This window comes from Gossypium raimondii, chromosome 3, assembly GCF_025698545.1.
Source record: "Gossypium raimondii isolate GPD5lz chromosome 3, ASM2569854v1, whole genome shotgun sequence".
NCBI classification, from domain to species: Eukaryota; Viridiplantae; Streptophyta; class Magnoliopsida; order Malvales; family Malvaceae; genus Gossypium; species Gossypium raimondii.
Genome location: NC_068567.1, coordinates 1,009,307 through 1,034,188, shown reverse-complemented (window position 1 = coordinate 1,034,188; position 24,882 = coordinate 1,009,307). Strand labels below are relative to the sequence as shown.

Genomic DNA, 24,882 nt, shown 5'->3' with positions numbered 1-24,882 from the left:
AGTGATTATTAAAATATTAGGTAGTTAGTTTAGTTATGTTTTGTTTTTCAAAAAAAAAAATTTAATAACTTTTCTTAGGTTCATATGATGACATTACAATATAATGCTGTGTCATGCCATCACTTCAAAAATATTTTTTTTTGTATGAACATAATGTTTAAATATTAAAACCAGTCTTATTCGAACCAACATGAACCGCGTAATAACTGGTTAATATGATTTTGTATGTAATTTTTTTTTAAAAAATTCTCTCAAAAAAGAAAATAATGAAAGGAAAAAGGAGATATTACTTAATTTGCAGGCAGGTAATTTGTAGGAAGCAAACAGAAAAGTCATAGTAGAAACACCAGTATTCCGCGTGACGACGCGCCTTTCCTACTGCTTTTGCTTTTCCTGAATTATGCATATCAATCATTGCTGCTTTCACTTACTTTTCTACCATATTTCTCTTCTGCTTTACCCAAAACTCTGTTGAATCTCACCTTCTTTCATGGCTTCTTCTTTGTTTGACATCGACACCGACACCGCCTTGAGATTGTTACTATCCTGCGCTGAAGCTATTGAAGATGGGGATCTGAAAAGCGCCGATGCGTACCTTCAGAACATCTTGATTCTTGCTGATGAGAGACCCTACCTATATAAAAGCAGAGTGGTGAAATACTTTGCGGACGCTCTGGTTCGCCGAGCCTACGGACTGCATCCCGCTTCTTCCTACTTCACTTTCCCGGTGGATCCTTCACCATATTATCATTGTGGCAGCTACCTTATTAATGGCGTCATAGAAAATGTCATCCATGATGCTTTAATGGAAAAGAATGCTTTGATGGGAAACAGGAAATTGCACCTTATTGATTTCTCCATCCCGTATTCCAGTTTTCAGAATTCAGTTGTTCGTACACTACCGACCTTCTCCGGCGATCCTCTACCCGTCCGTGTAAGTTACATACTTCCACCGTTTCTGAAAAAATATGTAAAGTTCTTACGCCAAATGGAGTTTTTGACTAGGGATGCCAAGGAAGTTAATGTAAAGTTGGAGGATGAGTTGAAACTGGTTTATGGCAATAGTTTGGCAGAAGTGGATGAATGTGAAATAGATTTGAAAAGAAGAAGAGATGATGAAATGGTGGTGGTTTACTATAAATTTAAACTTGATAAGTTGGTAAGAGATGCAAAAGCAATGGAGAGAGAGTTGGTAAGATTGAAGGAGATAAATCCAACGATTGTAATCATGCTAGACTTTTATTCTAATCATACCCACTCCAACTTCTTGACATGTTTCAAGGATTCATTTCAGTATTCCTTGAAGACTCTTGATTGCTGGGAGGAGTTGGACCTTTATTTTGATGAGGAGTATGAGTGGGAGTGCCACATAGAGGCATGGGAAGGTAATAATGTAATTAGGCGGCACCCAACTTTGACAGAATGGCAACATCTCTTTTCAATGGCTGGCTTTAGTCGAATTCCATTAAACCACAGGGAAGGTATTGACCTTATTGTTAAGGATGTAAATCCCCTAAATGACTTTTTTTCAATGTCGAATCAAAGTTGGCTAGAAATAATGGGGAAGGAAGAAGAATGTTTGATTTTAGGTTACAAGGAATTTCCAATGTTTTTCTTGTCGGCATGGAAACCCAAAGTTGAAGAAGAGCACTTAAATTTCAATTCCAGCAACGATAAGTTTGGACAAGGTACTTTTCTTTTTATTTTTTGCCATTAATAATATATTGTATATGCAAAAAACTAAGTTATTTTGATTATATTATTAGTTTAATCATATATTAAATATTATAATTTATTTTAAGTTTAAAAATATAATTTCATGACATTCTTAGTTTAATAATATATTAATTATAAGTTCAGTTAAACAGAAACTGACCAAATTAATTAATATTAAATCGTCTTTTCTTTAACTTATTTTTATTTATTGGATAAAAGTTATTTTTGTTTATCATTACGTTGACTAAATGTAATGGAATTTCTTTGTAGGTTTCAATCCATATCCATCACCTCTTCGGCCTCTTCGACCATTTCCGGAGGTATTAATTTCACATTTAATTATTTTATGGACTCTTTTCATTGTATTATTTATGGTTCCTATTTTAGAAAAAAATAATTAACTTTTAAATGTATCAAAAGGATTTTTAAACTTTTCAAAAAATAATTAAGTCCCTGCTTTTATTAAAAATTTTAAAATATAAAAATTAAAATAAATAAAAGCTATAAATATTATTAAATTTTAATAAAATTCAAATATTAAAATTTTATTGAAAAGTAAAAATAAAATATATAGGAATATAAAATTATAAAATTTTATAAAGTCGTAAGAAAATTATACAAAATGTAAAGAAATATAAATTTCATAAAAAATATTTATAAAAATTATCGTACCAAAAGAAGGATTTTATAATTTTCTATAACTTTTATTGACTTTTATTTTTATCATTTTTCCACATGTGACGATGTGTTGTGACACATGATGGCTTTAATTGAAAAAAAAAACTAGGGTCATTTTTTATGATATTTATAAAATTTTACAATTTTTATTTTTTACGATTTTTATAAAAAAATCTATTTTTAATTTTTAAATTTTTATTAAAATTTAATAATTTTCTAAAATTTATTATTTTTATAATTTTTTCTAATTTTTAATAAGAGCAGGAGCTTAATTGCTTTTTGAAAAATTTTGAAGGGGTTTTTTTTTTATGCATTTTGAAAGTTCAAGTACCCTATTGAGTAAAAAAAAAGTAGGGGCTTAATTGATTTTTTTGAAGAAGTTTGAGGGATTTTTTGATGCATTTTGAAAGTTCAAGTGCTCAATTGAGTGCAAAAAAAACGAGGGGCTTAATTTTTAAATTTTTTTAAAGTTTGAGGGCTTTTTACACCCTTAAGCTAAATTAAAATTCACATTGACTCGAATTAAATTTTTCATAGTAAAAATTAGAACTAAAATTTAATTATAAAAATATTAATATTAATATTAATATAAAAATATTTTAATTTTTAAAATAATAAAATGAATTATTTCAAGTAGCCTAGCTTAGACCTGAATAAGTTTTAAATTTATTTTTGAAATGCGGTTCAATCCAACTTGATCTATGAATATATCTTTATATGTATGAAAGAATCAAATTTGTCTGAATTAAGTATAATTATAACATTATGTTTTTATTTTATTTTTTACAATTACGAATAAAAACAAAAACAAAAAACCACCTTTTAATTTTATTTCTTTTATCAAACCAAGAGTACAATATCAAAATTATTTTCATTTAGAGTGTGATTTCAAATTTTTTTTTTGGTAATTGCCTTTTATTTAATAATTACAGGGTTTGACATTGAGTCGAGTAGCTGCCGTTGCTGAGATATATGACATACTAAACCATTTATATTGTGAACATAAGTTTTCATTGGCTTTAACATGGGTTTCTAAAGTTGACAATATGAATGAAACTATGTCGGATCCAAACAAGAAATATACTTTTTCAATTCAAAGTAATTCTTGTTATTCGAAAGATTTGAACTCTTATAAATTTATGCGTTCATGTGAATATAAGATTGAGCAAACCATTATTGAGAAAGCACTTGAATCAAAGGACGGCTACCATTTTGAGCCATCTCTTACTAAGTCTGACATAGACGACTACATGTATCTCCAACGTGCAAAGAATTGTGACGTAGATGTTGTTGTTGCAATCTGTCTACAAAATCGGTACACAAGTAATGATGTTTATGTAGTAGAATTTTATTGGCCTTCAACTGAGAGTGAAATATCAAAATCTTTTACTCCTCGTATCTTCAATGACTTGAAACATATGGAGAAAAAGTTTGTAACAGTAAAGGTTCAAGGCACCGAACAAGCTATTTCAAACATTCCAACATCTTCGTACACAGCAAGGCCCTTGAAAATAGCTGAAGAAACAGAGGACGTTGATGCAGTAGAAATAAATGGGGTTAATGTCCAGGTAATTGCATTGTCTTATATGTTATTCTATTATTTCAACACTAAATTAATCATGAATTAGCATTCATGGTTCTAAATATGATAATATCATTTGCTTAAATTATATAATGTAGTATAAATGATTTATTCTCAATTTCTCAGATTTTTCCCAATGGTGACCCTGAGATTGTAAAAGCAAATAAGGAGGAATCCTCAAAAGCTACACAGAGAGAGTTGAGGTCTAAGGTTTGGGATCACTTTGATAGGTTTGAAGAAGATGAAAAACAAGTAGCCAAATGCAAACATTGCCCCAAGGTGCTTACGGGATCAAGCAAGAGTGGGACCACACACTTGAATAACCACTTGAAAGTATGTCCTGGTAAGAAGAAACAAAATCAAGAAAGCCAGTTGATACTTCCAGTTGATACCAATGAAGGAAGCTTGAGGTTTGATAAAAAAAGGAGTCTCATGGATCTTGCGAAAATGATGATTAAGCTTCAATGTCCTTTGGATATGGCTGAACAAGAGACCTTTAAGAATTTTGTGAAAGGTTTGCAACCCATGTTTGAGTTTCAATCCAAAGATATTTTATCTTATATACATCGCATTTATGACGAAGAGAAGGAGAAACTTCAGCTGTATTTTGATAAGCTTGCTGGTAAATTCAATCTGACAGTGAGTTTGCTGAAGAACAATTCTGGAAAGACTATATATTGCTGTTTGATATCACATTTTATTGATGATGGTTGGGAACTAAAGAGGAAGATTCTTGCCTTGAAAACTTTGGAGCATATCAATGACACAAAGGCTTTAGGCGAAATTATTCGGAGCTTGGTTTTGGAGTGGAATATAAGCAACAAAGTATGCTCCATAACTGTGGATAACTCTTTTTTGAATGACAGTATGGTTGATCAAATAAAAGAAATTTGTCTTAGTGACCAGGGCTCTGTTTCTTCAGATCATTGGTTCATCAGTTTCACACTTCTTGAGGATGGGTTCCGTGAAATGGATGGCATACTTTTTAAGTTAAGGAAGTCCATTGAATATGTCACTGAAACAAGACATGGAAAATTGAAATTCCAAGAAGCTGTAGATCAAGTGAAGCTACAAGGTGGGAAATTATGGGATGATCTTTCTTTCAGGCTGGAATCAGACTTTGACATTCTTTATAGTGCTTTGAGATCAAGAGAAATCTTTTGTAAACTGGAGCAAATTGATGACAATTTTAAACTAAACCCAACAATGGAGGAATGGGAGAATGCAGTAGCTCTACAGAGTTGTTTGAAATGCTTTGATGATATCAAAGGAACTCAATGCCTTCCTGTAAGTTTGTACCTTCCAAAGCTTTGTGACACATACAAGAAATTTCTTCAGTTGGAAAAAAGCAGTCATTCATTTGTTACATTGATGAAGAGGAAATTCGACCGCTATTGGAGCTTATGCAATTTGGCATTAGCTGTTGCATCTGTTCTTGATCCAAGGTTAAAATTTAAAATTGTGGAGCTCTCATACAGGGTGATTTATGGCCATGACAGTAAGATGCGATTGAACATGTTTCATAAAGTTCTTCGGGATGTCTACTATGAATATGCCAGTGAAGCCAAAAGTCTAACATCATCTGCTTCAGTCTTGGATGATTTCAATTGTTCAACAATAGGGCTTGGAAATGATAGTATTTTGGACTCCTTGAGTAAATTTGCATCTGCAAGCAACTTCAATGAGGAGGCCTCATGGAAGTTAGAGCTTGAGCTTTACCTAGATGAACCTTTACTTCCCATGGATGGAGCATTCTTTGACATACTTGGTTGGTGGTGTGATAAATCTCAAAGGTTTCCAATACTTGCAAAGATGGCTCAAGATTTCCTTGCAATTCCGGTATCAATTTCCACATCATGTTCAAATATTAGTGCCATGATCAATAATCCAGCCTACAGTACCTTGAATCCTGAGAGCATGGAAGCTTTGGTATGCAGTGAAAACTGGTTGGAAACTCCAAAAGAAAGTAAGCCTTAACTCCTAATGTGTTTAGATCCTTCAATTATATTTTCCTACACTTAGAAGGCCTTCTCGGCTCTTTAGTATTACATAATATCACTTACATAGTTGATTTGTTGTTACAGATGATGGAGATAAAGAATTGTATGAAATTGTGATTACACGACATCCTTATTCATTTCTAATAGGAGAATGACAAATAAGATTTTTCCTCCTAACTTTTAGCATTTTTAATTAGATTTGAATTTTGTCAAGAGGAAAAAGTTAAAAATCAAGAGGAAAAATCCGATTTGTCATTCTCCTATTGGAAAGGGATAAGGATGACATGGAATCACAGTTTCATACCATTCACACTCAGGCATTGTACATGAATATTTATGATTAGAAGCTGTCTCTGTTGAATTTTTTTTTTTTCATACAGTATGAGAATTTATTTCCCTTAAAGCATTCTCATTTCATAGGATAAAAGGAAAAGGAAGATGGATGATAAGGACTCTTATTCGGTAAAAAATGCCAGACTTTAGTCTATCTTTTGACAATTGGATGGAGCTACAATTTTCTTCTTCAGAGTGTATTGGTGAAAAAGCAGAGATCATGAAAGCTTTGGTTTGCAATGACAATAGGTTGGAATCATCGATAGGAAGTAAGTTCTTTATTTGATCCTTTTATAACTTATGTGGTTGAATTTAAATGAATTTGGTTTCCTTATTATTAAAAACGAATTAAATTATTAAGCAATGTTTCTTATTACAGAACCTGATGAAAAAAATGTTGATGACGTAATTGAAATTTGGAACTATGATCTATTGTTCGATAATAATCAATCGGAAGAGGTTCAGAGTTCATCTTCCGAGTCTGAAGATGAAACAACATTGAAGGAGGAAGGACCATGGTGTGAACAGGTTCATACTTCATTTCTTTGGTTCTATATATACATACATTCCTTTGCAGTTATTCATATATTAATGGTTTTATTTGGTTATTACTCTTATAGGATATTAAGGCGTATTTACTAGCAAGGAGTATAAACGGCTAGATAAATGGCAAAGGAATGAGTTGAATGGGTATATTGCTAGTTTTAATGTGTTAATAGTGGAATACAAAATGATCATTATAACTTAACTATATAAAGAAATTTATGTTTCACAAAAAATCGATTGGACGAGATAAAAAATTTAAAGTTCAGGGTGAGATATTGGCACCTTTACTCATGGTGCCCCAAAGTGATGAAACTCGAAAAGAGTATTATATTAATGATTCAATAAGTAATTATCAAATATATAGTGATTTGACATAAATTAATTTGGCAATTCATATATTTTTGTCATGCATTAATTATCAAGTTGTGTTCAATGTTATCATGTCTTCAATCTAGCATAAATCTTGTTGTAGATAAATCAATGATGTTAATTTTTATATTATATTGTAGGTTGTTAATGCTTTCTTGAATTGCTTAAGAAGAGATTCGATAAATTTTCAATACATACATCAATCACTATTCATTTAACTCTCAAATAGCAGTTTCAAAATCTATTGATATTTGAAATTGAAATTGTTATTATTTTATAATCATTATATATACATGAAGTACCCTATATTTTGCAATTATTAGACTCAGTTGATACAAGGATCCAGATCAGAACTTGAAGTACTAATTTGGTTTAAAGCTGAGAAGCTAAGAGGTGTACATAAAGTAAGCTCTTTGATTTTTTTATTTTCTTTTAGCTTATAATTAAGATTTAAATTGTGTTGGTGAATGCAAACGATAAATTGTTTTCAATTACGATACAATAGAGAAAATCAAACCGAACATATAAAATGTTATTTAAATCCTTAATCGTAGCTAACAAGAACAGATGTAATATTCTGTTGTTTCTTTTTGTGATTGAAATTGTTTTTATCATTGTGCTTATCACCACATTGGGTTCGTTTCTATGTTGATATCAAGGAAAAAAAAGTTTTCATGGTTGGATCCAGATCCATCTTCTCCAATACTATCCTACCATTTTGAGAACCATGTTAAAGCATTATTACAATGGTTCACAAGCTTTTTACTCCCAAAGCTTGGTTATAGTGATGCAAATGAATGGCCATTTGTAGTGCGTAATAATATCCCAAAGCAAAAAAAGCAAGTATTATTCTTTATCTACAGCTTTGCAACCTTTTATTTACTTGTTAACTTACAAATTTGTCCTTTTCTTTTGTACTGCAACATAAAGCTCTGTTGATTGTGGGGTTTGTGACGAAATATGGTGATTGTCTTACGCATGGTGATTGCTTTCCTTTTAAACAAGCAGATATGGTTCATTTTCGTCGCTGTATCTTTCTTGATATATACCGTAGAAGATTACATAGAAAAAAATAAACAATGATTGATGTCTTATTTAGGACTCAAAGTTTGGATTCGAATTTTTAAAATTTGACGGAAATTATTGTTATATTTTTTTCTTTACTTCTTTTATGCATGTATGATGCTTTCACTCTCGGATCTATGTTTATTTCTATGTAAAAAGGAAAACAATTTTCATATTAATTAATTAATTATTATAGGCTTAATATTTTATTTGGTACTCGAGTTTGACATTTTTTAATGTGGTATCGTATTATTTTTAGTTCAATTTGGTATTTCTATTTGAAAAAAAGTTATAGATTTTAGTACTCATGATATTAACTTTTAATGTTTAATCGGGTTTTAGGATTGATTTGATGAATGTTAAATACTAATACTATTACATGTTTTAATTTTTTTATGATTTTGTTAATAAAATAAATTTAATGTTGATTGCTAATTTGTTTAATTTTATGAAATACAATAAGAGCGATGTGATTTGATTTGAGTTTAGGATTGATTTAACGACGGTAAGTGCTAATATTATTAGTTTCATTATATATTTTCATCAAATCAACTCTAAAACCTAAATTAAACATTAAAAATTAACATTGTTACTTTTAGGTAACAAAATGTATAAATTGTCAATTACAAGTACCACATTGAAACAAACAAAAAACCTCATTAAAAATGTCAAATTTAGGTACCAAAATACTTATTAAACCAATATTAAACTTTGATTTTATAAAACAAGATTATTTCTTATTTGTATTTTTTTCTTTTACAAGTGATAAGTTCCAAATCAACAAATATTTTGTGAATAATAAAATTATATTAATTGTGATTATGAAAATAATGATAAGAAAGAATGAGCGACCGAGTGATGTTCAACCTAATTATGGATCGATCATACAAAGATGATCACAATTTTTCTCTCTCGACTATTAAGAATCAAAGATAATTAGAGAGAAAAGATGAATAAAACATGATTAGTAACTTTTCATATTCAAAAGTAATATTTTTATTTAATTTATTACTCATGTATTTTAATTAAAAATATCAAAATGTAAAAATAAAAGAAAGAAAGGAAACACAAGCTTTCAACCATCAATTATAAAAGTAAAATTTGAGATTTACAATGTCACTACGATATTTACAATTATATTTAAAATTTTAAAAGATTTCAAGTACAACTTATTTATATTAATTACTTAAAATGAATTCAAAATTTATGATTATATTAAATTATATAAATATCATTTAAATTAATGATTTAGGGTAAGTTTGGATAGGCGGTGCGTTTACCTGTGGTTAGTGTAAAAATAACGGTAGCAGTGAGATTAGATACTGTAGCGTGAGACAAAAAGAAAACTAAGCGCACCACACCGCACCTAATCGCCCATCCAAACTCACCCTTAGTTTTTAATTTTTACCAAAACGATTAAAATGAACATTTTAATTTTTTCCTGTAACTTTTAATTTGTCCTATTTTAAATAATTATATGTATTTTTATTTTTTATTTTATAAAAGATCCACTTAAAATGGTCTGGTGGACTTGGTCTTCAATCAATACGTGATTAGATATTGTTTTTGGGGCCATGATTCTTTATAAAATTGGTAACAACAAAATAAATTTTTTTTAAAGAATGATAGCTTTAAACATTGTCAAAATAAAAACCTTTTTCAATTTTTTTTAAAATAGGGCATATTTTAGCCACTACTTTTGTTTATAAAATATATATATTACATGGAGGATGGAACTCTTATGCTATTATTGCTAATAAAATTATTTAAGTATAATAAAATATAATTTTGTTAAGCAAAACAGGATAAGCCGTAGGTATAAAATTTAATAAATGTCAGGTCATAATTAAAGTATCCATTTACCTAATTTTTAATGAAAATGCAAACTTTGGAAGAATCTTTTTGCAGAAAAAGAAAACATAAAAGTTATCCCACTTGAGACTTTGAGAGACCATGCTTAGTCTTTTATTTCTTCTAAATAAGAACTTTATTATTTATTATGTTAATAGTGGCTAATAATTAAATCCAAGTGTAGGGAAAAAGAAAGAGGCACAATCACGTCATTTCTAGAGGCCACGGGAAAAGAAGAAAATCCACGCCTGGGGTTTCTCCATCAATCAATCACGCTCGGTTGCTTTTGCTTTGCGATAAACTAACATTTAATTCTTAAATTTTAGAGCCAAGTAGTGATCACCTTCCTTAACATTTGCAATTATACTTTATTTATTGCTTTTTAATTATCACGGGAGGAGCACTTATATTCTTCCATGAGATCACACCTGAGACCGTATGATGTGGATTTGCACGACATTACATAAGCAAATTCCCATCGTACAAACACATACTAAATCTAGAGTAGAGTACGAATTAACATGCATAAAATTTACTTATGATATCTCACATCAATAAATATGGGATAGAGAATAACACTCAACAATGCTTATTGCTCTTTATTTTCGAAAAATATTGAGATTGTAGTGAAACAAATAATTATATTTTTAGTTAAATCAACAGCAACGTGATGAATGAATGAGTCCGTAATGAGTTTTAGTTCTTTAATCAATCCTTTATACAAGGAAAAGATGATTAAAGAAGCCATTATTATATTGGATGATTAAAGAATAATTGCAGACTAACTACTGAACAATAAATCGCTAAAATCATATATGTATGTGGCTGAACCACCAGAAATAACAGATAATTAAACTGCTCGCACTTTCTCCTTTAACACAATTCTCATCCTAATGCAGATGCATAATTAATGGATAACATAAATGTATACAATGTACATGCCGCGATAGAAATTCAGATCACGCTTAGCTTTAGACAGATTAAAATGTTCTGGTGGAGTTGGTCTTCAATCAATGCGTGATTAGAGGTTCTGTGATTAGAGAATAATAGTTTTATTTGTTGGTAAAGAATGATAACTTTAAACATTGTCAAAATAAAAAGCCTTTTCAAATATTTTTTTAAAAAAATAAATAGGGCATATTTTAGCCACCAATTTTGTTTATAAAATATTTATATTACATGGAGGATGGAACTATTATGTTATTATTACTAATAATATTATTTAAGTTTAATAAAATATAATTTTGTTAAGCAAAAAAGTAACCCGTAGGTATAAATTTTAATCAATCTTAGGTCATAATTAAATATTAAATATTAAAACCAATGTTTATTAGAACCGACGTGAACCATATCTTGCTGCTTTCACTTACATTAATTTCGACCAATTTTCTCTTCAGCTTTACGCAAACTGTGTTGAATCTGACCTTGTTTCATGGCTTCTTCTTTTGTTGACACCGACACCGTCTTGAAATGGTTACTAGACAGCGCTCAAGCTATTGAAGATGGGAATCTGAAAAGGGCCGATGCGTTCCTTCAGCTCATCTTGATTCTTGCTGACGAGACACCCGACAAATTTCGAGTACAAAGCAGAGTGGTGAAATACTTTGCGGAGGCTCTGGTTCGCCGAGCCTATGGACTTCATCCCGCTTCTTCCAACTTCACTTTCCCGGTGAATCCTGCACCATATCTTCGTAGCAGGAACAGTATTGATGGCGTCATAAAAAAAGTTATCGATGATGCTTTGATGGGAAACAGGCGATTGCACCTTATTGATTTCTCCATCCCAAGAAACTATTGTTTTGAGGACTCAGTTCTCTGTACACTGCCCAACTTCTCCGGCGATCCTCTTCCCGTCCGTGTAAGCTACATACTTCCACCATTTCAGGCTAAGTATGTACTCTCAAGCCAAATGGAGTTTTTGACTAGGGATGCCAGGGAAGTTAACGTAAAGTTGGAGGATGAGCCGAAAGTGGTTTATGCCAATAGTTTGGCAGAAGTGGGCGAATGTGAAATAGATTTCAAAAGAAGTAGAGATGATGAAATGGTGGTGGTTTACTATAAATTTAAACTTGAGAAGTTGGTAAGAGATGCAAAAGCAATGGAGAGAGAGTTAGTAAGATTGAAGGAGATAAATCCGACGATTGTAATCATGCTAGACTTTTATTCTAATCATACCCACTCCAATTTCTTGACATGTTTCAAGGATTCATTTCAGTATTCCTTGAAGACTCTTGATTGCTGGGCGGAGTCGGAATTTGTTGTTGATGAGTATAAGTGGGAGTTGAGCAGAGATGTAGGTGAAGGTAATAATGTAATTAGGGGGTACCAAACTTTGAGTGAATGGCAACGTCTCTTTTCAATGGCTGGTTTTACTCGAATTCCATTAAACCACAACGAAGATAATCTTGGCGATGAAAGTCCTTTCTTTGGCTCTATATTTGGTTCGTTCAGCGATACTAGTTTTTTAGAAATAATGAGGGAGGAAGAAGAGTGTTTGATTTTAGGTAACAAGAGATGTCCAATGTTTTTCTTATCGGCATGGAAACCCAAAGTTGAAGATGGACACTTCAATTCCTTTTCCACCGACCATAAGTTTGGACAAGGTACTTTTCTTTTTATTTTCTCAAACTATATAGATTAAAAATCTATAATTATATATATATTAATAGCTAACCATAAACAAGTTATTTTTGTTTATCATTAGACTGACTAATTGTAATGGAATTTCTTTGTAGGTTTCAATCCAAATCCATCACCTCGTCAACCATTTCCGGAGGTATTAACTTAACATTTAATTTGTTTGAATAAGTATAAATTTCACATGTTTTTTTAATTTTTAAAGTAATGAATATTTAACAAAAAAAAAAAACCACCTTTAGTTTTATTTCTTTTATCAAATCAAGAGTACAATGTCAAAATTCTTTTCATTTTCAAATTTTGTTCTTGGTAACCACTTCTTTTTTAATAATTACAGGATTTGGTATTAAACCGATTGGCTGCACTTGCTGAGATACATGACATATTAGAAGATTTATGTTGTAAACATAAGCTTCCATTAGCTTTAACATGGGCTTCTAGAGTTAGCTGTTTGAACGAAACTATATCGGATTCAAACAAGAAACATACTTTTTTTATCCAAAGTAATTCTTGTTATGTGACAAACCAAAAGTGTCTTCTCTTTATGGAAGAATGTGAATTTAATATGACGATGCAACCTAGTTTTGAAAAAGCACTTGAATCAAGTGACGGCTACCATTTTCATTCATCTACTTCTGAACTTGGCAAAGATAACTTCATAAATATAGACGATATTGTTACAGTCTGTCTACAAAATCGTTACACACGTAATGATATTTATGTAGTAGAATTTTATTGGCCTACAATTAAGATTGAAAAATCAAAATCTTTGGCTCTTCGTATCTTCAATGACTTGAAACATAAGAAGACAAAGTTTGTAGCAGTAAAGATTCAAGGCACTGAAATTGGATCCCAAAAAGAAGCCATTTCAAACATTTCCACATTAAGGTGTTTACAAGCAGCTGAAGAAACAGAGGAGGTTCAAGCAGTAGAAATAAATGGGGTTGATGTGGAGGTAAATACATTGTGTTATATATTATTCTATTATTTCAACACTAAACTAATCATAAATTAGCAATCATGGTTCTAATTATGATAATAACATTTGCTTTTAGAGGGGAGTGGATTCAAATTTTCCTTCGCCAATGCCTACACATTCTTCATCAAAGGTTGTTGCAGCTCCTTTTAACACACCAGAAGGACCTCATAACCAGGTAATTATTTATTCTTCCTGGTTAATATCATATTCTAGTCGATAACTGATTTATAATTTCTCTATGAAAGATGTTACTTTAATTACTTTTTTACACTCCAATTATTCATCTTTCACATTTAAATCCATCTAATTGGTCTAAAACATAAAATCAAGTGTTTTTCAATCTAATTAGTTCCAAAAATCAAATGAGTTATATAAAGTAGTATACATGATTTATTATTCTCAATTTCTTAGATTGTTCCCAATGATGACCCTGAGATTGGCAAAGCAAATAAGGAGAAACTTCCAAGAACCAAACAGAGAAACTCGAGGCCTAAGACTGTAAAAGCAAATAAGGAGAAACTTCCAGAAACCACACAGAGAAGGTTGACGTCTGCGGTTTGGGAGCATTTTGATAGGCTTTTAGTAGGTGGAGAACAAGTAGCCAAATGTAAACATTGCCCCAAGGTGCTTACAGGGTCAAGCAACAGCGGAACCACGCACTTGAGAAACCACTTGAACGTGTGTCAGAAGGAACAAAATCAAGAAAGGAGTCGCTTGAATTTTGTGAAAATGATTATCAAGCATCGATATCCATTGGATATGGCTGATCAAGAATTCTTCAAGAATTTTGTGAAAGATATGCAACCCATGTTTGAGTTTGAATCGAAAGATATTTCATCTTACATACGTAGCATCTATAGGGAAGAGAAGGAGAAACTTCAGCTGTATTTTAATAAGCTTGCTAGTAAATTCAATCTGACAGTAAGTTTGTGGAAGAACAATAGTGGAAAGACTGCATATTGCTGTTTGATAGCACATTTTATTGATGATAGTTGGGAACTAAAGATGAAGACTCTTGGCTTGAGAACTTTGGAGCATATCAATGACACAAAAGCTGTTGGTGGAATTATTCAGAGCTTAGTTTCGGAGTGGAATATAGGCAGTAAAGTATGTTCCATAACTGTGGATAACTCTTTTTTGGATAACAGTATGGTTCAACAGATAAAAGATAATTGTCTCAGTAATCTAGTCTCCCTTTCTTCAACTCATTGGTTCATCAATTGCACTCTTCTTGAGGATGGGTTTCGTGAAATGGATGACCTACTTTTTAATTTAAAGAAGTCCATTGAATATGTCACTGAAACAAAACATGGAAGATTGAAATTCCAAGAAGCTGTAGATCAAGTGAAGCTACATGATGGGAAATCATGGGATGATCTTTCTCTCAAGCTGGAATCAGACTTTGGCATACTTGATAGTGCTTTGAGATCAAGAGAAATCTTTTGTAAACTGGAGCAAATTGATGGCAATTTTAAACTAAACCCATCAATGGAGGAATGGGAGAATGCAGCAGCTCTACAGAGTTGTTTGAGATGCTTTGATGATATCAAAGGAACTCAATCCCTTACTGTAAGCTTGTACCTTCCACAGCTTTGTGACATATACAAGAAATTTCTTCAGTTGGAAAAAAGCAATCCTTCATTTGTTACATTGATGAAGAGGAGATTATGCAATTCGGCATTAGCTGTTGCATCTGTTCTTGATCCAAGGTTAAAATTTAAAGTTGTGGAGTTCTCATATATATTGATTTATGGCCATGATAGTAAGGTGCAATTGAACACGTTTCGTGAACTTCTTACGAATGTCTACAATGAGTATGCCAATGAAACCAAAAATCAAACTACATCCGCTTCAGTCTTGGATGATATCAATTGGCTTGGAAATAATTCTATTTGGGACTCCTTCAGTAAATTTGTAACTGCAAACGAGGCCTCATCGAAGTCAGAGCTTGAGCTTTACTTAGATGAACCTTTACTTCCCATGGATGGAGAAATCTTTGACATACTTGGTTGGTGGTGTGATAAATCTCAAAAGTTTCCAATACTTGCAAAGATGGCTCGAGATTTCCTCGCGATTCCGGTATCAATTTTCACACCATGTTCGAATATTAAGGCCACGATCAATAATCCAGCCTACAATATCTTGAATCCTGAAAGCATGGAAGCTTTGGTATGCAGTGAAAACTGGTTGGAATCTCCAAAAGGAAGTAAGTCTTTACTCTTAATTTGTTCAGATCCTTCAATTATATTTTCCTACACTTTATTTAGTATTACATTATCTTATCACTTAACAGTGTTGATTTGCCATCACAGATGATGGAGAAAATCATGAACCCACACAAACTACGGTAGGCATTGTACATAAATTATGATTAGAAGCTGTCTCCATTGAATTTTTTTTTCATATGCCTTGAAAACTGAATTACCTTAATGCATTTTCATTTCATAGGATAAAGGAAAAAGGAAGCTGGATGAAGACACTTGTGTCGGAAAAAAATCCAAACCTTCGAATTGTGAGAAAGATATTGCCAAAGATTCCAACAGCAATGGTAATTAATCTATACTTATTATTATTAACTACTATGTTACTCAAACTCGAATGTGAATGTTAATATGAGTATTTAACTTAAAATTAATTAACCTGTTGAAATATCATATTGTAATACATTTTATTTTAATTAAATGGTGTCGCAATGTTTTCAGATGAACCTGTTGGAGAAATTTCAATAGGAAGTAAGTACATTAGTTAATTTGTTTATTTGATTTGCTATCAAACTGTAGTTGAATTTCTTGACAAGGTTTTTCTTTTCTTTTCTTTATTTCTCATCTTGGACTGAATCTGAAAGAGCTGCAAACAGAGAACAGTAGCAAAAATGGGTGTTATGGAGAAACTAGTAGTGGAAACAAATCCAAAGCTTCCAACAAAATGGTAGGAGGTTGAATGTTGATTTTTACTCTCTTTTTTTCCTTTATTTAAAGAATAAATGTTACTATTTTACTTGAAATGAAAAGATGGGAACTATTTCTTTACAGGACATTCACCAAGAAAAGTCGTCATCAGGTATTTTCAACTAAATCAATTACTTGAATAATGGTTTTCTTCAACATTGGAATGGCTTCAATTATTAAGCAAAGCTTTTTGTTACAGAATTTAATCATGGAAGAAACGTTGAGGACGTTTCAAGTGGTGAATCATCATCCGACAATGATCAATCAGATCAACTTCAGAGTTCATCTTCCGAGTCTGATGTTGAAATAACATTAAAGGAGCAAGGATCATGGTTTGAACAGGTTCATACTTCATTTATTTGGTTGTAAATATACGTACATTCTTTTAGTTTTATTCATACATCAAGATTTTTTTTGGTTATTGTTGTTACAGGATATTAAGGCATATTTACTCTCGGAGTTTACAAAAAAGGAGAATGAACTGATAGATAAATGGCAAAAGAATGAGTTGAAGGGGTATGTTGCTAGTTTTGATAAGTTAATATTAGAATATGAAGTGATGATCATAATCTAAGCTATATAACGATGTTTATATCTCACAGAAAAAGGATTGGACGAGATAAATGTTTTAAAATCCCGGGTGAGATATTAGCACCTCTACTCATGGTGCCCCAAGGTGATGAAACTCGAAAAGAGTACTATATTGAGGATTTGGTAAGTAATTATCGAATGTATAATGATCAAGGATAAATTAATTCGGTAATTTGTATATTTATATCATTTTCATAATCATATATACTTGTGTCATGCATTATATATATATTTTCCCATGTTGTGTTCAATGTTATCATGTCTGCAATCTAGTATGAATCTGATTGTAAATAAATCGATGATATTGATTTTTATGTTATGATGCAGGTTGTTAATACTTTTTTGAATTGCTTAAGAAGAGATCTGACAAATTTCCAAATATATACATCAATCACTATTCATTTAACTCACAAATAGCTGTAAGAATTTTTATCTTGCCAAAATCTATCAATATTTCGATATATATATATAAAGCATCATATTTTTGCAATCATCAGACTCAATTGATAGAAGGACCAAGAACAGAACAAGAAGTATTAGCTTGGGTTAAAGTTGATGAGCTAAGGGGTGTACATAAAGTAAGCTCTTGATTTTTTTTTTTTTTCCTTTTTAGCTTATACTTGGGATGTAATTGTTTACATTACAGTAAGAAAAATCAATCGTAATTTAAATCGTCGATTGTTACTAACAATAATTGTTTTTCTTTTTTCTTTTTTGGATATGTGATTGTAGATGTTTCTACCAATGAGTTTATCAAAACATTGGGTTCTTTTCTATGCGGATACCAAAGAGAAGAAGATTTCATGGTTGGATCCAATAGCATCTTCTCGAGTAAGGTCTTATAATGTCGAAAAAGACATAATATTACAATGGTTTACAACTCTTCTACTGCCAAAGTTGGGTTATGTTGATGCAAAGGAATGGCCATTTTTAGTGCGTAATGATATTCCAGAGCAAAAAAAGTAAGCATTCATCTCTAAAAATATCTGTAGCTTTTTTATCTTTTATTTACTCGTTATCTTATTTTTCTTTTCTTTTGTACTACAACGTAAAGTTCGGTTGATTGTGCGGTGTTCGTGATGAAATATGGTGATTGTCTTACACATGGTGATTGCTTTCCTTTCAAACAAGAAGACATGGTCCATTTCCGTCGTCGCATCTTTGTTGATATATACCGTGGAAGAATACATTAAAAAAAAAACAAAGATCGATGCATTGTTTAGGAACTCAAAGTTGTAAGGACGTGAATTCAAATTTTTGAAATTTGATGGGAATTATTGGGTTTTTTATTACCTTTTTTTATGCATGTATGATATTTTCACTTTGGGATCTATGTTTAGTTTCTATGTCAAAAAGTAAAACTATTTTCAATTTGATTAATTAAATATTACAAGCTTAATCAATCATTTGGTACTCGAGTTTGACTTATTTTTAATGTGGTATCGGTGTTATTTATTAGTTCAATTTAGTACATATATTTGATAAAATTTATATATTTGGGTACTTAAAAGTAATAATGTTAACTTTTTACTATTTAATTTAAGTTTTAGGGTTGATTTGATGAAAATTAAATATTAATACTATTACATGTTTCAATTTTTCATGATTTTGTTAATAAAATAAATTTAGTGTTAATTGCGAATTTATTTAATTTTACGTTTAATTTTGTGAAATACAATAAGATCAATGTGATTTAATTTGAGTTTTAGGATTGATTTGATGACGCTTAAGTGCTAATATTATTACCTAATTATAGATTTTTATCAAATCAACTCTAAAATCCGAATTAAACACTAAAAGATTAATATTGTTACTTTTAGGTACCAAAATGTGTAAATTTTGTCATATACAAGTACTACATTGAAACAAAAATAACAAATGTACCTCATTAAAAAAATATGTCAAACTCAGATACCGAATTCCACTTTGATTTTATAAAACAAGACTATTTCTTATTGGTATTTTTTTTCTTTTGCAAATGATAAGTTCCAAATGAACAAATATTTTGTGGCAATGGTATGTGAATAATAAAATTGTCTTAATCGTGGTTATTAAAATAATGACAATAAAGAACGAGCGATATGAGTGATGATCAATCTAACTACGGATCGATTGTACAAAGACAACTACAATTTTACTCTCTAATTACGAGTAAATATTAAAGATAATTGGAGATGAAAGATCAGCGATTAATAATTTTAATATTTAAAAGTGATTTAAAAGCAATCATTTTATTTAATTAATTACTCATGTATTTCAACTCAAAATACCAAAAGAAAGCAAAGACAAGCTCTCAACCATCAATTTATATTCTAAAACCTTAAATTATAACAGCTTTTCAACTAAACTTTCCAGTTTTAGTAACCCTTCTAATAGAATTCCAATTTTCTCCTCTACTACTTGAAATCTCGTTACTCAGTTACTAAGATTTCCCTTATAGTAACTTTTTCTCTTCCTCTAGATTTCTGGGTTTTCTTTAGGGATTTTATGGAGCTTCAGATGGTTAGTAATTTTTTTTTCTTTGGAATATCATTTGCAGTTCATTTCGTTTCACTTGAATTTCCTTTGGATATAATACTAAATGGAAAATTTTACTAATTTCAGCAATTTCTTATCTTACTTCGTTACGTGGTATTTTCAGTAAGTTAATTTTTTGATTGGGAATCACTTGGTCTTCAGAATTTGATATTCGATTCATTTCACCTAAATTCTCATTTCATCTTCTTGATGTATGTACTTCTTTTCTGGATTTTTATTTTGAAATTTTGATGTAATTTTTTTTTCTATAAATGGATGAATCTGAGGTGGGTTTTGTGAGTAATATTGATTGAAAATTGTGGATTTTTCTTGCAGAATTTGCGGCAGCTTTGGGGACTTAAATTTTGGCTGTCATCTTTGTTTTCCCCCTCTGAGGTCAGTTCTTGAGCTTTCTATTACTATTTTTAGGAACTACAATGGTTGAATTAACTTTGGATGTGCAGTAATTGCAAATTTTGTCTCTACTTTTGGTTAGGTATTATATGTTATTTATTTATATATATATGTATGTATATATCTTTCTTCAAATTTGGGTTTTCTTTGTGTGTTTTCCAGGTTAAGGTTGGTGTTTGAAAAAAATGGGAAAATAGATGAATTTGTTGGGGAAATTCCTGGGTTTTGGGAAGAAGATAGGGAAGGATTTTCGGGATCGAATTGTCCAGTTGAGTGAATTCTTTTTTGTAGAACTCTAGCATTTCTTGATTTTAGTTGGAAGTTGTTTTGGTTTGTATTTTTTGTGAAATGGAGTACCCCTTTTCATCTAGAGAAAAGGGGAATGGTTATTGGGTTCCTCCGAGAACACAAATGGAGGTCGGCGAACAATTTGGTGGCAATACCCGGAATTTGCTTTTTGAGGATCCTTTTAACTATTCAGAGCTCATGAACTTGGATGCTTATGGTGGTTGGTGTAGTGGCAGTGCAGCTACAGATCAGATGTTTGCCTCCTCTGGGTTCTTTTCATATCCATCCATGTCACATGCCTCTTTTGATTCAACAAATAGTATAGGACAAAGTTCTAGTACATATGTTGAATCCGGTTATGCATTAGGTGGAATGGATAGTTCTTATAATTGTGCGGACAGAACGGTGTTCCGGCAAACAGATGAACACTTCAGTAATACTGTGGATTCCAAAGGTGTAGAACTCGGTGTTAGACAACATACTGATGGTAACAAGCAAAATGATACTTCATATTTGGGTCATTTGTTAATATCTAGGCCAATTGGACGATCACTTGATGAGAAGATGCTTAGAGCACTGTCCTTGTTTAAGGATTTATCCGGAGAGGGCATTTTGGCACAAGTTTGGGTTCCAATTAAGCATGGAGATCAGTACATGTTGACCACCTCAGATCAGCCGTATTTACTAGACCAGATGCTTTTAGGTTATCGTGAAGTTTCAAGGACGTATACCTTCTCTGCAGAACAGAAACCAGGTTCTTTTCCAGGGCTTCCTGGTCGTGTTTTTTTATCTAGAGTTCCTGAGTGGACTTCCAATGTAATCCATTACAGTAAGGCTGAGTACTTGCGGATTACACATGCCGTCAATCATGAAGTCCGTGGTTCTATTGGCTTACCGGTTTTTCAGCCTCCCGAGATGTCTTGTTGTGCTGTGCTTGAACTTGTGACTACAAAAGAGAAACCCAATTTTCATTCAGAAATGGAGCATGTCTGCCGTGCTCTCGAGGTTAGTTTCTATTATTTCTTTTTCTATAGTAGTTCAAGTTTGTGTTTTTCGAGTTTGAAATGAATATCCACTTCCTTCTCTTCATAATTCTCACAGCATATCAAGGATGATAAAGAAGACTATAATCAAGGAGGTAAAAAAAAGTTATGTAACACGAAGAATTTGGTAATGGTGTCGTGCAGTACAAAATTTTACCCTTTTATGCAACTGCAAAATCATGCATATTCACACTGAAATTAAGCAGAATATTTGGATTTACAATGTTAAAAATGAAAATTTATTTTATAGCTAACATCTTCATTTAGGTGCTATGCTGTTGCCGTATGCTGAATGTCTTGGTTATAAATGTTTGAACTATGAGGTTCTCAACTGTATATTAAAATTTTTATGGCTGGTATCATGAAATATGTCTTGATCTCTATTATCTGCAGGCTGTGAATTTAAGGACCCTTGCTCGTCCTCGATTTCTTCCACAGGTATGTTAATACCTGTATATGTATATGTATATGTATATGTATATGTATATGCATGTCACCTGAACAAATAAGGCAATACAGTTCCTGTTTCTCTAAGGTCTTTCCCTTTTTTTGTTCTCAGTGCCTCTCAAAGAATCAGAGAGCTGCTTTAGCTGAAATAACCGATGTTTTACGAGCTGTATGTCATGCGCATAGGTTGCCTTTGGCTCTAACATGGATTCCTTGTAATTACACCGAGGAAGCTGAGAATGAATATATAAAAATGCGTGTTAGAGAGGGTAATAAGAGCTGGGATGGGAAGTGTGTTTTATGTATCGAAGATACAGCCTGTTACGTTAATGAAAGAGAGATGCAAGATTTTGTGCATGCATGTGTGGAACATTATCTCGAAGGAGGACAGGGTATAGCCGGAAAAGCACTTCAATCCAATCATCCGTTCTTCTCTGCAGATGTAAAGACATATGACGTAAGTGATTATCCACTCGTCCATCATGCACGTAAGTTTAACCTGAATGCTGCAGTTGCAATCCGGCTGAGAAGCACCTACACCAGTGATGATGATTATATACTCGAGCTTTTTCTTCCTATTAACATGAAAGGAAGTTTGGAACAACAACTCTTGTTGAATAACCTCTCAGGCACCATGCAACGAATCTGTAGGACTTTGAGAACTGTTTCAGATGCAGAAATTGTCGGAGAACGGTCAAAATTTGAGTTTCAGAGGGTAACGGTCCCGACCTTCCCCTCAATGGCTATGTCTCAGAGGAGCTCAGAAACAGCATTATCCGCTGATAGTGACATGAATTCCAATCATAGCATTCCCTTTAATGAATCTAATTCAATAAGTGATGGAAAGGAAGCTGATGGTCCTCCTGAAAAGGTATTGTGTCATTCTCTCCCTTCGTGTATTATCGATAGAAGTCCTGATTTTTGGTTCACTGAGCATTTTATGATCTCAAATCTGTGTGTTTGTTTGCATGTATACACGCACACACACAAAACATATTTTCGTTATGCTGTTAAGTAATTCCTTGGTACCTATATCTATAGGCAATCAGTGGACTGCAGAGGCAAAAGAGAAGTACAACAGAAAAAAATGTGAGCTTCAGTGTTCTTCAGCAGTATTTCTCAGGGAGTCTGAAGGATGCTGCAAAAAGCATCGGTGGTAAGCTTCGATGTTAAAGTTCTATATGCATCACATAGTCACTATATACTTGGATCTATTTCGGGTTTCGGTAATAATATGATTTTGAAACTGGTCCTTGCTCCTTGTAGTTTGCCCCACTACACTGAAAAGGATATGCAGACAACACGGTATCTCAAGATGGCCGTCTCGCAAGATTAACAAGGTGAACCGATCATTGAAAAAGATACAAACTGTTCTGGACTCTGTGCAAGGAGTTGATGGAGGATTGAAGTTTGATCCAGCCACAGGAGAATTTGTTGCAGCAGGGACTGTTATTCAAGAATGTAATCCCGAGAAAACACTAATGTTCTCGAACAATAACCTTCCCGTCGGAATATCCGAAGCTTTCAATCACGAGAAATCATCAGCACCTTTAGCATCTTGCCTTGATGGAGAGGATTCGGTGGTTAAGTGGGATGAAAACGAGTGTTCTTTTGGTGGAAACAACAACGAGGCTGCGAGGAGTGTGCTCATTCCAAGTATCTGTCAAGAAGTAAAGAAATCTATTGTCCCTTTAAATGATTGTAGTGAGGACTCTAAGTCGGTTGCTGGTGCTGCATCTTGGATTTGTCCCGAAAATGCAACTACGGGTTCGTATTTCCGGCAAGGAGACGACAAGTGGGGCTTGAACAAGGGGAATCCGAAAGTAGAGGTTGCCGACTGCCACTTCGTATCTCTGAACTCAAGCTCCTTAGCTGCTACCGATGAGATGGATATTCGAAAGGAAGGTGATGATGGGATTGATGAATATAACCGCCAACATACTTCTTCAAGCATGACAGACACTTCAAATGTCTCTGGTTCAAGGTTACATGGAAGTTCATCAAGCTCTGAGAAATCTATGGAAGCCAAAAATTCTAGAATGAAAACTTGTGTTGATAGCAGCTCGAAAATTACCATAAAAGCTACTTACAAAGAAAATACAGTCCGTTTTAAGTTTGAGCCATCTGCAGGATGCTTCCAAGTATATGAAGAAGTTGCAAAAAGGTTCAAAGTTCAAAACGGGACATTCCAACTGAACTATTTAGACGATGAAGAGGAATGGGTAATGTTGGTTAGCGACTCGGATTTACACGAGTGTCTGGAAATAATGGAGTATGTTGGAACTCGAAGCGTTAAGTTTCAAGTTCGAGATGTACCTTTTACTATGGGCAGTTCTAGCAGTAGCAATTGTTTCTTATCCCGTAACTCATAGCAGATATGCTGATGCTCCTCGGCTATCAATCATCAGTCTTCGTAGTAGTTTTTTGAACTCGATCCGGGTTCTGCATTCATGCATTGCTTCATTTGATTTTCCAGCACACATGAAAGGATAAGAAGATGTGAGCATAGATTATATTTATTAAGTTGTATAGGGTTGTATATGTTAGGAGGGAACAATAGAAATAGGATCATAGTTATAGTTTATGTTACACGAAACTTTTTATTTTTCTTGAAGTATCAATATCCGACCCTTGTATTATAGAAATACCTTTATCTGCCATTCACCCAAGTCTGGATAATATAGGTTATAATTGTAGTTGTACCGTCGTTTATTCAAATCCATGTATAAAAACTTATTTATTATCATGTCAATCCTACAAAAATGGATGTTAGTAGGTTGATTATGACATTGCAAATGTCAAATTTGAGTTTAGCTTAATTCAATCATTATCACGTGAAAAACCAATACCATTGCACGTTTAAGAATTTGAGTGTGCA

General features: G+C 32.3%; 3 protein-coding genes across 14 annotated transcripts; all 3 read left to right on the top strand.

Moving 5' to 3' along the window:
• The first annotated feature begins 343 nt into the window (after positions 1–343).
• LOC128039694 (zinc finger BED domain-containing protein RICESLEEPER 2-like) lies at positions 344–8,480 on the top strand. 5 transcript variants are annotated; one of them, XR_008194167.1, is made up of 8 exons: positions 344–1,688; positions 1,987–2,036; positions 3,327–3,962; positions 4,103–5,942; positions 6,381–6,578; positions 6,689–6,837; positions 7,548–7,628; positions 8,155–8,478. XR_008194167.1 is itself a non-coding variant. In XM_052627879.1 (5 exons), exons 1-5 carry the CDS (start codon positions 491–493, stop codon positions 6,399–6,401), a joined length of 3,729 nt encoding a protein of 1,242 aa, XP_052483839.1. In that variant the 5' UTR covers positions 345–490; the 3' UTR covers positions 6,402–6,536. The 5 variants fall into 5 exon arrangements, 1 of the variants encoding a protein (XP_052483839.1); XR_008194166.1 differs by having other exon boundaries at positions 7,548–8,480; XR_008194165.1 differs by lacking the exons at positions 7,548–7,628; positions 8,155–8,478 and adding an exon at positions 6,930–7,233.
• A 3,033-nt stretch (positions 8,481–11,513) lies between these two features.
• LOC105796363 (uncharacterized) lies at positions 11,514–18,698 on the top strand. 5 transcript variants are annotated; one of them, XR_008194163.1, is made up of 16 exons: positions 11,514–12,743; positions 12,876–12,916; positions 13,115–13,732; positions 13,833–13,931; positions 14,168–15,962; positions 16,069–16,103; positions 16,205–16,304; positions 16,459–16,488; positions 16,602–16,684; positions 16,789–16,816; positions 16,904–17,046; positions 17,138–17,220; positions 17,307–17,418; positions 17,623–17,714; positions 17,793–17,873; positions 18,028–18,086. XR_008194163.1 is itself a non-coding variant. In XM_052627878.1 (16 exons), exons 1-16 carry the CDS (start codon positions 11,573–11,575, stop codon positions 18,486–18,488), a joined length of 4,317 nt encoding a protein of 1,438 aa, XP_052483838.1. In that variant the 5' UTR covers positions 11,514–11,572; the 3' UTR covers positions 18,489–18,698. The 5 variants fall into 5 exon arrangements, 4 of the variants coding, with proteins under 4 accessions (XP_052483838.1, XP_052483837.1, XP_052483836.1 ...); XM_052627878.1 differs by lacking the exon at positions 17,623–17,714 and adding an exon at positions 18,350–18,698 and having other exon boundaries at positions 13,586–13,732; positions 18,028–18,257; XM_052627877.1 differs by lacking the exon at positions 17,623–17,714 and adding an exon at positions 18,350–18,698 and having other exon boundaries at positions 13,583–13,732; positions 18,028–18,257.
• Positions 18,699–19,571: 873 nt separating this feature from the next.
• On the top strand, positions 19,572–24,793 carry LOC105796361 (protein NLP9). 4 transcript variants are annotated; one of them, XM_052627868.1, is made up of 8 exons: positions 19,572–19,797; positions 19,937–20,024; positions 20,149–20,208; positions 20,389–21,519; positions 21,951–21,995; positions 22,117–22,875; positions 23,046–23,160; positions 23,271–24,793. In XM_052627868.1, the coding sequence occupies exons 4-8, from the start codon at positions 20,575–20,577 to the stop codon at positions 24,374–24,376; spliced, it is 2,970 nt and encodes a 989-aa protein (XP_052483828.1). In that variant the 5' UTR covers positions 19,572–19,797; positions 19,937–20,024; positions 20,149–20,208; positions 20,389–20,574; the 3' UTR covers positions 24,377–24,793. The 4 variants fall into 4 exon arrangements, with proteins under 4 accessions (XP_052483828.1, XP_052483827.1, XP_052483826.1 ...); XM_052627867.1 differs by lacking the exon at positions 19,937–20,024 and adding an exon at positions 19,900–19,935; XM_052627866.1 differs by having other exon boundaries at positions 19,900–20,024.
• The last annotated feature ends 89 nt before the right edge of the window (positions 24,794–24,882 follow it).